This window comes from Tamandua tetradactyla, chromosome 7 (genome assembly GCF_023851605.1).
Source record: "Tamandua tetradactyla isolate mTamTet1 chromosome 7, mTamTet1.pri, whole genome shotgun sequence".
In the NCBI taxonomy this organism is placed as follows: Eukaryota; Metazoa; Chordata; class Mammalia; order Pilosa; family Myrmecophagidae; genus Tamandua; species Tamandua tetradactyla.
The window spans coordinates 58,293,069-58,310,470 of record NC_135333.1 but is presented as its reverse complement, the minus strand read 5'-3'; the positions used below and the strand labels follow the sequence as shown (position 1 = coordinate 58,310,470).

At 34.9% G+C, this 17,402-nt stretch overlaps 2 protein-coding genes across 11 annotated transcripts in view; one reads left to right on the top strand and one right to left on the bottom strand.

The window, feature by feature from the left end:
• Positions 1-14,708, top strand: part of TASOR2 (transcription activation suppressor family member 2) — an 83,697-nt gene extending 68,989 nt beyond the window's left edge. For 7 of the 10 annotated variants that reach the window (XM_077169512.1, XM_077169515.1, XM_077169518.1 and 4 more), the window contains 7 exons: positions 701-4,537; positions 7,853-7,978; positions 8,919-9,072; positions 9,894-9,999; positions 12,725-12,906; positions 13,483-13,597; positions 13,968-14,708. In XM_077169512.1, coding sequence (XP_077025627.1) covers positions 701-4,537; positions 7,853-7,978; positions 8,919-9,072; positions 9,894-9,999; positions 12,725-12,906; positions 13,483-13,597; positions 13,968-13,971 — 4,524 coding nt within the window. In that variant the 3' untranslated portion in view covers positions 13,972-14,708. Of the gene's footprint in view, positions 1-700; positions 4,538-7,852; positions 7,979-8,734; positions 8,790-8,918; positions 9,073-9,893; positions 10,000-12,724; positions 12,907-13,482; positions 13,602-13,967 lie in introns of those variants that run through there. The other 3 variants (XM_077169514.1, XM_077169511.1, XM_077169517.1) reach the window with 2 other exon arrangements.
• A 1,660-nt stretch (positions 14,709-16,368) lies between these two features.
• GDI2 (GDP dissociation inhibitor 2) overlaps positions 16,369-17,402 on the bottom strand; it is a 61,406-nt gene continuing 60,372 nt past the window's right edge. Inside the window, exon 11 of the mRNA XM_077169520.1 lies at positions 16,369-17,326. Within this exon, the coding sequence (XP_077025635.1) occupies positions 17,180-17,326 (147 nt within the window). The 3' untranslated portion in view covers positions 16,369-17,179. The remainder of the gene's footprint in view (positions 17,327-17,402) is intronic.

Genomic DNA, 17,402 nt, shown 5'->3' with positions numbered 1-17,402 from the left:
TGCTCTGTAGTAGAAGTGGTATTATAAAGGGAAAGATACACTCTCCAGTTATAAGTAAAGAAGATAGCTAAGGGTTAAGGGATCTTTGTTTACTACAGCGGAGCCTGATCTCTTGGGAAAACGCCTTAATCATGTAGTCTGAATACAGGGGATAGTAATTAATTTACTCTTTCCTCATGGGATCCTTTCAGAATATAGTGTATTAATAGTCTAGTTGAAAACTAGTGTTTTGTTTTTTTTTAAAGTAATTCTTTGCTTTAAAAAGTATCTTTTAGTCTTATTTTTTAAATAATTAAAATTTAATTGAGTATTTTTTCTAATGCTAAATTTCTGATATAAGTCATGCTATTTAACAAACAGACTACCTTTTCAATTGTTGAAAATATCAGTGGTCTGGTTGCTTTTATTCTAGAAAGTCTATTTAAAAAAAAGCTCTGCAGTCAGAATTTGGAGCTGTCGTCTGTATATATTTTTAAAGGAAAAAAGTTCCTAATATGGGGATATTTTAAGCCTATCAAAAAAGAGGGATTAAAAAAAAAAAGAGGGATTTACTTTATCTGTGGTATTTTCATAGATTCAGAATATGTAGAAGAACCAAAATTGATCTTTGTCGTTTCTGTTCTTCATATGTAATTGTTTAAAAAGAATAATAATTTGTTTCACTGTTTTTTTTCTTTGTTTTTTATTTTTGTCATTTCAGGTAAATGGTAAAAAAGCTGAACAAGAATCATCAGATAAACTAAAGACTTCTCATGTTGTGCTTTCTAGTGTTGAAATTACCCAAACTAATGGACCTTCTGTTCCTGGTGAAGATAGAACCTTTCAGCAACTTGATAACACAAGAGTGACTTCTCATAATGATGCTAACCGACAAACTACATTCACTAATACTTATGGTGATAACGGCAGTCAGTCTGTGATTTGTCAAAAGTCTGTGTACAGCACCCTTGAAAGCAAAGTTGATATTTTACATGCAGGAATGCAAGCAAAAACAAGTGCTTTACAAGACCTTATCAAGCATAGCAACCCCATAAACAAAGACTGTCAGCCTTCTTTGGAAAGGAAGGGTGACAATATGGGATATGTAATGATTAATCTGGAACCAGTTACTCTCACTTTTGAAAAGAATGCCTATGTACCAATACAGACAGAAGTAGTAAATAGAAGTGATGTACCTACAGCCTTTAATATGGAAGTGATTAAACAAGCTTCACCTACTATAAGTCTTAGGCACCCTATATCCACATTTGAAAAGGCACAAGCCCAAGGTCTTAGGGACATGCAGTCTCTAACAGTGTCAGGACAGAAAGGCACTAAGTACCTTTGTGCCTCCTCAGTAAGTGGAGAGACACATGCAAAAGATACATGTTCATTACAGAAAGATATTCCTCTTCTAGATTCATCATCACCATCTGATAAAACAATGGTAATGGAGGCAGTATCAATAGTTAAAAATTCTAGTTATCCATTACCCAGTGAAGAAACGAGACTCTCTCAAGACTTTTTTCTACAGACACAAGGTCTGTTTAGCATATCTTCAGAAGAGATTATAGAACCATCACAGGTTGAAGAGGTAATCTCAACATCAGCCTCTAACATCTTGGAAAAAAATTTTTCACTGAACTGCATTCCAGATAGCTCTTTGGTACTAAGGAAGAATGACAAGACTGTTCTGAACAGTGAAAATATGAATTCTGAATCATTTAACTCAGCATTTACCAAACAAACCAACCTATCCATGAATAGAGAGGAGGTCAACCTAGAGTTATCAGAGGAAGATTCGGACATTGACCTAACTCTAACTATTTCACCACCTACAAGTCCCAGAGAACAAATGCCAGTTGATGAAGTAGATCAACTGGAGGAAGCCCTATTATCAAATTCAGAACTTCAGGATATGGCTGAAGAAATAATTGAGCCAGAAGAAGTGACTTTCATAGAAAACAGGGAAGTGGAAGTCAATTCCACTGCTTATACATCAGTGCATCCTGCAGTGTCAGAGGAACCATTAGAAAATGAGAGTAAAAGTGATGATTTACAACCAGTTACTTTAGTAGTTTCTAAAGACAATTGCTCCCTTGAGATTGCAGGGGAAGTTAATGTTACTTCAGCCTTTCCCTTTAATTCTTTAATTGAAGAAGTGTCACCAGCTGCTAGTCCTGACCCTCAGTTTCCAACTGAAGAAACACAACCATCTCAGGCTGTGTCTCCAGGTAGTTTAAAAGTTCACGATACAGAGTGCAAGAAAAGTAACAAGTTTTCCCAGATTGAGTCAATAGATTTAGCCATAACAGAAAAAGAAAATTCTTTTGTTGGTCTTCCTGCCTATTCTGTGAGACAGGATAATTTAACCTGGGTACAGCTCTCTGCTGAAATGCCTCTAATATTAAGTAATCATCCAGGAAGAAAAGATAGTAATTTAACTCTTCCTGGTAAATTAACTGAAGAAATTGTCCAAAATGAGCATGATGAGGTTTTACCTTTCTCAGAAAAGGTGCAGTGCTGTGATGCAGAAGTAAACCAGCCTTCCTCAGCTGCCAGATGTGATGACTTCATGCCTTCTCTTGCAAAACGAGTAAAATCAGGAAGGCCATTACAGCCAACTAGTATAGAGAACAGAAATTTGGGCTTAAAACATCTTGTATTGGAGACTCCTAGAAAGATGACTGAAAATAAGTCTTTAGGTGACATATTCCTTTCTACAACTGCTCCAAGTGATATAGTCAGTATGTCATTAAAACAGCAGACTAGTCCTAAAAGCATCAGGAAAAATTTATTTAGCAGTGATTTGAAAACAAACCAAGGTAATTATTTGCACGTTAAGTCTTTGAACCCTGACTGCATTGATGGAGCTGATATTACACAGGTATACAGGTACTCAGAGATCCCCAAACTTGATTCTTCCTCAGATAGTGCTATATTAACCCATTATACAAGACCAGTTAACATAGAGACAGGGTTTCAAACACAGGAAATATCAGTAGTCAAAATGGCCAGTTTGCTGAAGAACAGTGAAATTGAAGCTGAATTACGTGAAGAAAGCATAGTTCTAGGAGGTGTTAGCCCTCAATCTAATATCACATCTTCTCCAGGTAGTGAACAAAAAAAAATACACAAACTGCGAGATAAGTCAGCATATGAAACAAGCGATCTGTTGAATGGGGGGTTCTTTCCCACGTATGCTAGTTCTTATCCAGATACAGCAGACACCAGTAAAAATATTGACAACAAACTTTCTGCTTCCTTTGTTCCAAAATCTTTTGACCCTCTTGTTTGTGGAGTCTTAAAGGAGCATGAGGAAATTAAGAGCACTAATGAGGGGCTTGGAAATGAGGATGACTCTGAAACCCTGTGTAGAGACATGAATATCAGCATGAATTCTGACATACGTTATGAACCTCTTTCCGGAGACTCTGATCAGGGCTCTTTTGGTGATTGTAGAAATCCCAAACTGGACATGGAAGATTCTTGCACTTTGAGATACAGTCACATCATAAGAGAAAATGCTAGAAAAGATGATTATGATACTTTCATGAGCTTAAACAATTGTAATAGTGAAAATCGGGGCTACTCTGCCAAAGTTCCAGGATTGGAAACAAACATTCCTCCCAGAAACTGGTCCACTGGAATAAAGAAAGAAGATAAGTGTGTTCCATATTATATCCAAATCAGAGATCTCCATGGTATCACCAGGACTTATCCTAACTTTACTATAACTAAAGAGCTCAAAGATACCAGGAGAACTTTGCATAGCCTGAGGAAGCACTCCAGTTTCACTGCAAAATGTGGCTTGATTAGCTCTTGGACAAGTACTTGGCAAGCAGCAGATGATATCACCCAGAACACTTTAGATCTGGAATATCTCCGCTTTGCACACAAACTGAAACAAATTGTAAAGACTGGAGCAGCCCAGCATTTTGCCTCGTCCACCAATGTCTTCCCAAAGGAGTCACCTGTGCAAACAGCTACTGGAGCTTTCCCTCTGACAAAGATGTCTCAGTCGCCAGTACTACATCCTGCAGTTAGGAGCCGAAGTCCCCTTCTTGTAACAGTTGTGCACTCAGAGCCTAGACAAGCGAATCAGCAGATGATAAGTCATACACCTGGCAATTTGAACAATTCTTCCTCCTTTTGGAAGGAGACATGCAGTCAGGGGAGAAGTCACCTTCCAAATTCTGAAAGAAATCAGATTGTGTCATTCCACCTCAACAAACTGAAATATAACAGTACTTTAAAAGAATCTCGGAATGATATTTCTCTTATTCTCAATGAATATGCTGAATTTAACAAAGTGATGCTGAATAGCAACCAAGTGGTTTTCCAAGATAAAGAGTTAAATGTTGCTTCTGGAGAGTCTACATCTCAAGAAATGTATTCATCTTTCTCGAGAAGGTCAGCCTCCTATGAAGACATGATTACAGACTTGTGTACCAATTTGCATGTCAAACTAAAAAGTGTTATGAAAGAGGCTTGTAAAAGTACCTTCCTATTTTACCTTGTTGAAACAGAAGATAAGTCATTCTTTGTAAAAACAAAGGTAAAGTGCCAGATTTTTCTTACAGTTTATATTATTTTGGACTTATAATTTTAGTTTAGTAATAATAAATTTAGCATTCTTGGCTTCAGAAGAAATCATAAGGTGGTATTTATACTTCACACATTAAATTTCACAGCTCAGTCTTTATCTGTATACTAATGTTATGCAATAGTATCTGACATTTGTAGTATATTTAAAGATTTGATAATGTTCCAGAATTAGGAATGAAAATAAAACTTTTCCATATAGTGACTGATTTTCACAAAAAGTTACCAGTGTAGACATACGTATATTCAGATGTAAACACAAACATATTCCACAGCTAAAATTTAACATCTATTGTTGATTCTTACCTGAATCAATTACTACTCTGTCGATTAGCAATATTCTCATTCCATCAATCCTTTAATTATTAATTAGCATTCTGTTGAAAGACTTTCCCTTCTCTCCCATTTATTTATTAATTTGCTTATTTATATCAGTATGGACCCATGAATTGCAGTTTTACTGAAACGGTTATAATCTGTTCCTTCATTTTATTTTTATACTCAAATTGTCCCACATCCAGCTGGGGGATGGGGGTGGGACTCCTTTAAGCTGAGTTCTGAGTCTTGTTGACAAGTCCCCATAACTGCTTGGGTACTTTCTTACCTTCTGATGTAGCATAGTGTTCTTTTTTTGCATGGGCAGGCACTGGGAAATGAACCTAGCATAGTGTTCTTACAGACCTGTCTTGTATTATTTCCTTCCCCAGCCTTAGAGTCAGCCATTTCTCCTAAGAGCTGTGATTGTTTTTAGTGGGAAATAGCATTTAGAAATCAAGATCTGAGGATTAGGTCATTTTACTGCCACTGGGGTGCCACTTCTTCTTTAATACATATTTTAAGATCCCCAGCATGTGCTGGTGATGGGGAAACATTGCCTTTTTGTTATTATTATAGTCTAGTGGGACAAGAAAAACACTGATAAAAGAATCACCAATAAATGTAAACTTAAAAATATGGTAAGGGTAGTGAATGCAGGGTGGTTTGACATTTTATGGTAACTGACCTTGTCAGGGAGGTCAACGAAGTGTTTGCTAAGGAAGTGATACACAGCATAAAATAGAGCAGATTTCTCTCTACCACTCTGAGTGGTAGAGAACTAGACAAATGTTTTAGTTCTGAATGCTCTACTCAGTTTGCTTCAGGCACCACTTAACACCAATAGTTCTGTTAATTCTGTGTTAAATCCATAAATCTGTCAAATGATAAATACACAGATGCTGATTTATTAAGTAGCTCTGTTTAATCATCATTAAACATCAGAAGAGGTTTGTGATGAATGTGATGATAGTTGTATACAGATGCTCAGGAGACCACTTCAGATGATGATACACTTACCTTGCAGAGGTCTCTGGGGAAATCAAAGACCTACAGAAGAGTTTTTCTAGTTGGCCCTAATATTTTTGTTTTCTGATACTAAGCTGGTATATGCACAAGGTTCTGGAAGAGGAATCACAGGCTACACTGCTCAGTATTGTGGATGCAAGACAATGCAGACCTTGCCTTTGAGAGCTGAGAGTCTAGTCAGAGGGACAGTGACCAATTTTGGGTCAAAGTGTTGAGTGCTGCAGTAGAGAAAAGCACAAGGGACAGTGGAAGCTGGTGAATTGGGCACTGGGAAGGCTTCAGAGGGAACAGAAGGATGTTCATTGTGTTTGTAGTATATGAGCTTAATATGAAGAAATGAATCTGGAGATGTAAATAGGGGCCATATGTCATGCTAAATTAGTTAGATTTCATCCTGAGGTCATTAGGGAGCCACTGGAAACTATTTTAAAGAAAGAATAGCATTTTATTTGCATTTTAGAGCCATCTCTTCCGCTTGAGTATGTACAGTGGATTGGAAGAATGACAAATAACAGGCCTTTGGCCTTATCTTGAAGTTGTCAGTTGTTGTTAGTCACAAACACTTATTCTCCTAAGATGGCTCCTATTTTATGTCACTTAAATATGATTTTAAATTATTAAAAATTTCCCCCAAATTTGTGGGATCTAATTTTAGTAATACTGATATTTTTCCCCACCAAGGATCCTTTGTTCTCTAAAATTCTTAAAGGGTTGACAAATTTGATTTTTTATTCTCCTGATTGCCATTGTTCCAATTTTCATGCCGTTTTGTTAAGCATTGTAGTTGAGAAGATGAAGCATTGATTGGCCTTCAAAAACAAGTTGGAAGTCAATCTTCTTTTTCACCTTGAATTCAAATTAATTATCTTCATTACTTATATTTACCATACCCTGATATATCCTAAAATGAGCCAGGAATTGACTTAATTCATTGGCTATATATGTACCTGTTTTGCCACGGTGAGCAAGATACTTGATTTTTGTTTGTTTGTTTGTTTCCATCTTCACAAAAGCAAAGAGCAATAATTCTTAGTTCTCATATCGTTTACAGAGCACAGGGGATAGTGATTTTCATATAGAAAGAGATCACACGAATGTTGTGTTTCATTTATGGTAGAAGTTCTACATAAGATGCTTGTTTCTGTGGTAAATGTATTGTTTCATGACAAAATTTTTTAAGTGACCATTTACAACAGAAAATTACAAATTTTGTGCAAAGCTCAAATCTTCATGTGAGGAAATGGACACGTTATAAAATAAACTTGAGAATGAAGTATTATCAAGAGCTAAAATGTTTTTAAAAGATCAGAAAGATACCCCTGATGAAAATTCTTCTGTGCTGGTGAGTCAGGAAGCATTAGTTATTTGTAGTTATGTAAATAACATTAGTTAGGTAAATAAGATAGTCTCTCTGGGTCCCTCTTTCCATGTAAGATGAGGAGGCTCTACAAGGTTCTTTAAAATACCAATGAAATTCCAAGTGTATGAACAAAATAGCCCAGAACTCCACAGTCAAAGGACTGCATAGGTCTTATGGGTAGTACAATAATAGTTCTAGAAATGTTTTGACTAGAGGTGGCAATTTAGAATAAATATCCAGCATCCCTAAGGTAATCTTGAAGAAGATGTAACTCATTTATGCATATTAGTCTGATTTTTTTTTTAATCAGCCTTTGATACTTTATGGACGTAAAAGATTATCAAGTGCTTTGACTGTGAAATAAACTTCTAAATCCAATTGTTAATGATAGAGTTATTGGTTTTACATATAAAGGGAGCTTTAGTAATAAGACAAATTATCATTAATGTGACCTTGTTTGTGTATAATTTAATAAATGGGATAAGTTGTATTTTTAATGAATTGTTTTTTGTAGTTCCATGCAAGTATCTTTTTTTTAGTGATGGCTATTTGTAAATCTTTCAGAATATTCTGAGGAAAGGAGGCCATACAGAAATTGAACCTCAGCATTTCTGTCAAGCTTTTCACAGAGAGAATGATACACTGATAGTCATCATCAGAAATGACGATATATCATCACATCTGCATCAAGTAGGTTTGGAAATTTCATTCTTAAAAAGAAATGAATTCCAGGCATTTTATATTATTCTGTGATTATCAGGCTCTTCACTGCCCTTTTAGAGAAGAAAGTAAAACACTTTACTAATACATCTTTGAGTGAGGAGAGAATAGGATCAAGATGGTGTACAATGTTATACTACTACAAAGGTATTTATAAGGTAAATTATATTTCAAGTCCTTGTAATATTCCCTTTGAAAGCAAGTTTTCTTAATGATAAATATCAAAGAGTACAGATTGATATTTCAGATGAGAAAAATTACCAATATCTTACCTCTTTTCATAGTTCTCCCTCAGTTAATGTGAAACTTTTCTTAACTCTGAAAACTGATATGAACAAGAGCTGAAAAGTAGACTGAGTCCTCACCTTACCTGATCTTTTATGTGCCACCTAATTATATTCATAGATTTTAGAACTAGAAACCTAGACCTATCTATTCTATATTGCAAATGGACCTCCTGTTTTCTAGGTTATACCTTTGTATGATATTGACCTATAAGGTAAATAAACTAGGTATATAATCCTGCTATTTTCAATAGGACAGCACTGACTGTGATGTGTAAGCTTGAAACAAGGGATTGATGGGGTGGATTTATGTGACATGGCTAATTACAGGTCCCTAAAACCTCACGTATGCTCTTACCTCACTGAAATTATTTTTATTCCTTACCTTTGAGAATTTTAGAGAGCTCCTTTTAATTAACTAATTTTAATAAATTTGTAACAGTGGATGATGAACTGAGTTACTCTTCCTCTGCGTGGCAAAATGGTCAGAACCAAAGGTAAAAAGTATTTTCAGCTGTTCTTCCTGAACCTTGAACCTTAGGTTGAAAAGTGACAAAAGGAACATACTTAAGAAAACATAACCCAAGGAACTTGTTTTCACTGGGGGGTCATTTTATGTTTAACAGATTCCTTCTTTGCTGAAGCTGAAGCATTTACCCAGTGTCATCTTTGCTGGAGTAGACAGCCCCGAAGATGTTCTTGATTGCACCTATCAAGAGCTCTTTCGTACAGGAGGCTTTGTGGTATCAGATGACAAAATATTAGAAACTTTAACATTAGGTTGGTCTTTTATTTTCCTTTCCTGTATCTTTCTTTGAAATCTAGTCAGTTTCTTCTCACCCAATGACCCAAATATTAGATCATCAAAAAGAGATTATCACCTCTAAAAATAACAGTTGCCACCTGTCTAGGGCTTAATTTGTGCCATTTGCTAGGCTGAATACTTTTTATTTAGTTTTATGTTACATTCTCATTCCCAAAGTCCATACTTTGGCTAAAACACTTCTGTTTTAACTGATTATTTTCATTACCAAACCTTCTGGTCTCTTTCTAAGTTACCTTCCTCTTAGTAATGCACCTAAACTCCTATTCATATAAATTTGAGATTATATTGTTATATTTGATATATAACTCTTTAATATAAAGAGTCAGAGTCTTATTGCCATCACCCCTACCATCTTGTTGATATCACAGAAATATAAAAAAAAATGGTTACTAAAATTTTCTTGATGATCTGCTTGAACACAGACGTATATTTTATGTATTTTGGGGCACTGAAATGGCATAGAACAATTTTAGAGCATAGGGCAGACACTTTATGTATAATCAAAACCTGCCCTAACTCTGACGTCTCTTTAGAACCAAATGAGAATACATTTATGAGTAGGTGGAATTGAGTGGAAGGGTCATAGGTTGCTGTTATCTTTGAAATGCATTATGTACTTGTGAGAATGAGTTACTGTCCTCTCATACAAGTGGCAATGGTGGTATACACTCAGAGATGGGCTTTTTTTTTTTTTTTTACAAAATATAACTGGACTTTGCATGAAAAAAACAACCCTCAAATACATCTTTTCTTGCAAACTTATTCTATTCTGTAGTTCAACTGAAAGAAATCATCAAAATCCTCGAAAAACTAAATGGAAATGGAAGATGGAAGTGGTTGCTTCACCATAGGGAAAATAAAAAGCTAAAGGAAGATGTAAGGTAAGGCCTTTGCATATGGTATGGCCTTTATATGGTGTGTATTTTCCCCTTCCCCTTTCCTTTTATTAGAAGACAGAGAAAATAACATGATTCATTACAAAATGTTCACTATGCTCTAGACCAGTGTTACTCCAGGTGCTAGTCTGCACCAAGGTTAGCTTGTGTCAGAAGATAAAGCACCTACATCACTTGGCACACTGCCGAGGCCTGCTGACTGTTTTGGGGGCATTGTTTTTTAGCAGGGCTTTCAGCTAAGGAAGGTGTATGTTATAACCGTAGTAAATAGCTCAGAGGCACATACCTTGAGTGGCATTTCTCCAACCTGGTAGTAACTTAGGACTGTCATAAAATTTCCAAAGTTATACACAGGCTCTACTACTGTGAACTGTAGAAAAAATAAATTTAAATATGGGCTTGGCACATGGATGTTTGGGATATTCATTCATAAAGTTGTCAGTTAATGACGGTTGGAAAATTGAGACAAGAATCTATCCTTAACTCACTTTTGCCCTTAAACAATAGAAGAGGATATAAAACTCCTTAAAATCTACAGCTGTGGGGCAGTGCAATGGTGGCTCAGTGGCAGAATTCTCACCTGCCATACTGGAGACCCAGGTTCATTGCCCAGTACTTGCCCATGTAAAAAAAGAAAAAAAAATTTACAACTGTGCTTTAAAAAAATTTTTTTTTTTAATATCAAAGAAGTGCCTCCAAGTCCTTAGTGATATTGGCCAAAGAAAGAATGGAAAAATGAGTCTGGAGATAGATTTGACAATCCATTTGTTATATGATGACTATTTATATTGATCATCTCATTCAAACTTCCTATCTGTGAGGTAGACAGTAAATCCCCACTTTACTGATAATGAAGTTGAAGTATAAAGAGGATAAGAAACTTGACCAAGGTCAAATAGGTAAGTTTTGAAGCTGGGTTTCACATGTTTAACTCTATGTGTTTATGTCTAAAATGATAATAAAATATTTTTTATTTTACCATGCTGCTTTCTCCAAAGTAAAATGACCCTAGAAGGGATAGTTCCTGAAATTACAGAAGCACATGAGATCTTTAAAGGAAAGATGGCTAGGAATGGAACTTCAAAAAAGGTTTTTACTTAAGGGAGGAACTAGTAAAGGAGGAAAGAAAGAACACAATAGAACTAAGACATTACATTGTCAGGGAAGGTAAAAAAAGGAATATTTAAGGGAGCAGACAGTGGTCAAAGGTATGACTAGCATTTCACAAAGGGATTACTTAACCAGCACTTTAGGAGGAAATTTATGTTTCAGTAGTAAATAGAGAAGAAAATTAAAGCTCTGTGGTCTCACAGCATACCTATAAAATTAATAAGTATGAATTTTTTAAATTTAGCATTTGTAGGACTTTGGATAAAGAGAAATAGAGTACAGTCAGCATTGTAATGTGCTCCTTGACTGTACTAGTCTGGCATTATGTAACAGCCATCAAAAACACATTATGTCCTTTGGGGGAATTTATCCAAAACTAAAACAGAAAAGCCTAGATCTTAAAAACCATGATTTTTACGAAGATAGCTGTGGGTGCTATCGATTATTGCAAAATCAACCTCAAATCCATCTCAAAGCAAATATAAGACACAGACATATGAGTGTATAGATATTACAGATTTAAGTTTTATACAAAATAATGCCACAAAAACTTAGGCAATAAGTAGAATCACATAAAAAGTCTGTTACAGTTAGGAAGATAATATATAAAAGCTGGTATATTAAAACTATGTACAGTATAATACTGATCATATAAAAAATTTATGTATAGATAGGAAAAAATAACAAAAGAAAATTCATCATCATGATGTTAATAGTGATTATCACTAGGGTTGTGGGAATATGTGTGTTTGGTTTTCTCCAGCAAGCAGGAGAGGGAATATAAGCAATGGAATTAAGAGCAAAGGTAAAGCTATTAAAAAGTTAAAGAAGAGCTAAGGATTCATCTTCCTCTTTTAGAGGGAGAAAAAGGTAAGTAGTAACAGTTTTAAGTTAGGTGACAAATTAAAGAAATTTTGGCTGCTGCCATAATTTTAATGAAGTTGGTGGTGATTTGACCAAAAATTATAAGCATAGAGTAGAGGTTTTGAGGAAACTATATAATATAGCATGTTGTGAGGGGTCCACTAGAAATTAATGAAAGAACTGCCAAGCAACATTGTAGCAAGTAGTAGATAAACATTTAAGATGTCTCTTGCTTGGAATGAGACATTTATTTAAAAATTCTACTTACAAAAGGAATAAGTATGGTTGTAATGTTTTGGGAGGTCAAGTTTGACTCGCAAAGATGTCTTGGTCTCCTTAAAAATATGTATATATCACAATCTTTTTTTTTCCTGTAGGGCTTGTCAGAGTGTGTAACAGATATTTGTTTCCTGATTGGTATTAATGATTAACTTATCTTTATCAGTTTATTTTGGAACTTATTCTTACCTTTCTGTCATGCATCTCATATACAGGAGAGTAATTTCTAGGCTTCTAGGAACCAAAGCGTATTGAAAAAGAACATCCAGAAAATAAGAGAAGGGTCTCCTGTGAATTTGATTGTATTAATAGAAGTGGTTAAACTAAGTAAGAACGTAAGTTCATTGAAGGAAAAGTCAAGGAATAAAGCAATTGAAAATTAAGGTTTAGTACAAAATAAACTCTCATCAGCTTACACTCAATCTAAATCTGGTTAACATTTCTATGTATTTTCCAGAGCGGACTCAATTGCACATAAAAAGAACTTAATGTTGAAATCATGCCAGAGTGCAAATATCATTGAATTGCTTCATTATCACCAGTGTGATTCCCGATCTTCAACAAAAGCAGAAAATTTTAAATGTTTAATAAACCTGCAAATTCAGTATATTGATGCCAGGTTTGCTGTCTTCCTAACAGGTATATTCACAGCCTGAATTCTCTTCTTGGTTTTCATTGTTCAGTTAACACCAAAATAGGTCAGCTCTACAAATACCCTTCTCATTGGATACCATAAGATGAGTCCATTACACAACTGGCAATTATGAGTAAACTTAGCCTGGTGTTTTAAATCAGTCCACCTAAGTAAGGCAGGAGTAGTGCACGGATTATTTGTATATTTTGTCTAGTAAAGCTAATAGTCTTATAATACAGTTTTTTTAATTAAACAGTTCCTATAAATACTTATTTTATGCTTATCTCTAATTTTTAATGTTTTATGGACTCTTACCCAGGCTTTTTAAGGTTTTAAAGGAATGACTGTCATCATTTATTAGTGGTTTTCAGTATTCCTCCCAAAACTACCTCTCCCCCATGTGGAGCCAGCTGCTTCCAAAGCTTCAGATCTTTTTATTAGTTTAAACCAGACACCTTCCTACCACCACATGTATTAGGGAGTTCCATATAAGATTTCTTTTTTAAAATGAGGGATTCTGCTGCTTTAAAAAAGTATACCAGTGATTTTTTTTTCACAGAAATTATTTTTTCCTTTTACAGATAAGCCTGCTGTCTCCAGAGAGGTCTTTGAAAATAGTGGAATCCTTGTTACAGATGTAAATAACTTTATTGAAAATATACAAAAAGTAGCAGCTCCATTTAGGAGTAGCTATTGGTAAGAATGTTTTTTACATAGCTCTCTCTCATAGGCAGAATTGTTGATATCTGTCTTATGCACTGAACCAATTGTTTGAAAACTCTCTATTTACCTTCTAAATCATGCTATAAATTAAAAGTTTATTTTTTCAGAAACAGAACTGCCATTAGCTTGGAGTAAATGAGAATTTCTGAAGTATTGTTCATGAAATAACCAACCTACTTCGAATTACCCATTCTATCTAAATAAATGAGTAAATTACTTGACTTGGATTTCCATGAAAGATAATAAGATACATAGGAGCCTTGTCCTTTAAGTAGTATCTCATTTGTAAAATATTTCTTGATCATTTAAAAATGGAATTCTTATCAATTTTGTGTTTATCCAGGTGATGCAGCTGCAACCTTCCTAGACATGGATGATACCAACAACAAATTAGTATTTTCCCTTTTCTTTGAAAAATTTCTGAGATACACACATGGACAATCTTCTCATATTTGAAAAATCACCGTTCTACAACTTGGAAGAAAAGTTTTCCTTCTTTCATTTATGTATGTCTGACTTCACCATAGCACAATAGTCATCCATTAACTTTGGTTGCAGTGTTAAATACTGTTGTTTTAAATTATTTTCATTTTAAACAGATTGCCTTCAAAGCTATTAATTAATTGAGCTTAATATTATTAAGAATTATACTAACATGTTTACTTGGTTGGAGCAAAAATAAGACTATTTTAACAAATAGCTTTGTTTTTGCATGTTAATGCCAGTTAGGCATATGTAATGCACTTATGGTCCAATTTATAAATTTGCCCACCCTTGTAAAAACTGTAATCCTACATGGGTTCATTTGCTGTTACTTCAGCAACACTACATAAAAGTAAACATTTTTTCCTAAACGGTACAAATTTATAAATTGTCAGTTTTCACTTTTTTGTAAATGGTGCACTACAGAATCTACCCTCTGAGGAAGAAATAAACATATTTATGATATTAGAATTAATTTCTACAATAATCTTTAAAACTCAAAAGCAAGCAAAAAAATTTGTAAGGTACACAGTATCTATTTGGAGCAAAGGCTTTTGTAAAAAATGTGTTTCCTTTTTTAATAAAGACAACTAAAAAATTACTCAGCTGTTTCTGCAGTGATTTTATAGAAAAATTGAACTTGTAGGGAATGTTTTGACAATTTTTACACCATTTATAGCACAACTAACTAGCGTCCAGAGAAATCCTATCATTTATGTCATTTTGGCCTTGCATCTGTTAGTCTGTGCACCATAAGGACCTAATGCTTGTTGGTGTACTTTCCCTTCCCAAAGTCAATTCACACCAAGCAGCAGGCATAGAAAGAGGAAATTACTTATTTTCACCTGGCCTTTTTATAGGGTTATATTAGACCTGTATAGAAATTCCTTTTAATTCCTACCCTAAACAAAAATGGTACATATTTTCTCTGGAGGAAGACAGTTTTAGTTATTGATGCTGTCTGTTTGCTTACAAACCCAATCATTTTGATGTCTCCTCCAAAACAGTAAGTACACTGGATTAATTTGAAATTAATAAGAAACATGAAACTAACATTTATTGAGCGTCTCCTACCTGCAAGGCACTAACATAATTCATCTTTCAAATTGTACCTCAAATGGTAAGCTCCCCTCACTGAAAAGCCTTTGATGCCCCAAGGCTGTTTGCCTCAGTCTCCATTATCACTTTCTAGAACTATTTCAATATTTAGCAAAACCACATACTAATACATCTCCCCTGGACTGAGCGGTTTTCTAGAAACTGCTTTAGTCATCTTTGTACCCTATTGGCCTGGCACATAAGTAGGTATTCGTTCGATATGCTGAATGAAGAATATGAAAATGTTCTGGTTTTCTTCCCCTCCTCCCTCCCCCCACTTATTACTAACCTAGCTTGCACCTTTGGCTGCATTAATAGTTAATAATTTAAAGTATTAAGGAAGGGGGAAGAGTTGTTGGAATTCTAGATGATGTTATGTAGTTAAACCAATGATTTTCAAACAGTGGCAATCTTGCCCTCCAAGGGACACTTTCCAGTGTTCGGAGACATTTTTGGTTGTCACAACTAGGGCAGTGTGCCACTGGCATCTTGTGGGGAGAGGCCAGAGATGTGGCTAAATATTCTGTAATGCACAGGCCAGTCCTCCACAATATATCCAATTCAAAATGTCAGTACTATGAGGTTGAGAAATTTTGAGCTCAAGTCATCACTTAGACAACCTAAGAAGCAATCTACATTACACAAATCCCTTTAACACATCATCTATCTTAACTCAATATTCAATCTAAGAAAATAAATATACCTTATTCATCTGTGGTTAATAATGCTACACATAAACACAGAGGTTCAAACTGTCTAGAAGGAAAGTAGATCCATACCCATAAAAACTATTTCTAACTACAGTTTTAATTTCATGAAAATAATACTAAAGCACCTATTTCACCTGACAGAATTTATTTTCTATTATCTCACAAATACTTTTATTTATGTGGAAAAGAATAGTTCTAAACCACTACTAAGGAATACCTAGAATCCAATAATTAAGTTGTGTTAAGAATATAATTTGGGGGTCTAGTCCCAGTGAAGCCAGATGATAAAGACTGTGTCCACCACACAGGAGACTGCACATACTCAGATGCTGTGCCTACCTATTGACTTAGGCATCACTCTTGGCATTTTCAGGGGCAGGCCTTCTGTGCCATGTTACAATACTTAGTTCGTAGCTCTTAACACATTATACAAATAGACCGGTAAGCAGGGTATTGGTTTCCAGAGTTTGGTTTTATTTTGCAGTACAGAAATCATTTGGAGCCATTTTGAGAGACATCATTGAAGTAGAGGCTCTGTCAAATCAATACTGCATTGCAGCTTGGTCCACTGAAGAAGCCACACCTGGGATAGAAGATGCTTCTCATTTTGCCTGCTGTATTTTTTTCCCCTTTTCTCTTATCACTTTTATTAGACTAACACACCACAAGAAACCATTAGCCTGTCCAAATGACTCTAAAGTCTGGATTTTGGTTGTATTTCTATGCCCAAATAAACCAAACCTGTGGCTTTGGTATTTGGGTACTGTCATAATACTTGATATAACACAAAATGTAAAATTATAGGGAAAACTTCAGGATACCTTCCCAAATTATGAAATATTCCATTTAGAATATCCCTAATGTCAAGAGAACAGATGGCACACGAATCATACTGATCCAGCTTGAGCAGCAGAAGCACATAATTGCAAAGGCTACACTGATTAAAAGATAAAAATACTGTATCAGGTTCTGTGTATCAACATTTCAATGTTTTGTTTTTTTAAAACTGATCTTTCACTAGGAAAAACAGTCAGTATTAGTTTAACTGAAAAGAATGTGGTAACCTGCCAATTCTGAATGGCCACTCCAGGTAAACAAGTTAATACATGATATTGAAAGGATAAAGGGAAAGACTACCGGCACAGTACTCTTCAATCTCTCAGTTTCGATTACAAAAGCAGGCCTTACAATATTGATTTCATACAATACGCATTAGTTGTCAAATTTTAAAATGTGTCTAATTAGATAATAACATGTACTGCTGTTAGTCTTCCCCATGGATATCATTTTTCTTGCGCTTCATTTCTTCAAAGTCAAACTCTGATCCTGTCATCCTCTTATAGATGTTTTTAATGTCATCACAGGTTGTCTCAAAGTGAGTTGTAGCATCATAAGTGCGGGAAATAAAAATCTGAAAATAAAAATCATAATAAAGATTTACGAGTGTTTGGGGATGTCTTCCAGTAAAAGCCTGATAATACCCATTT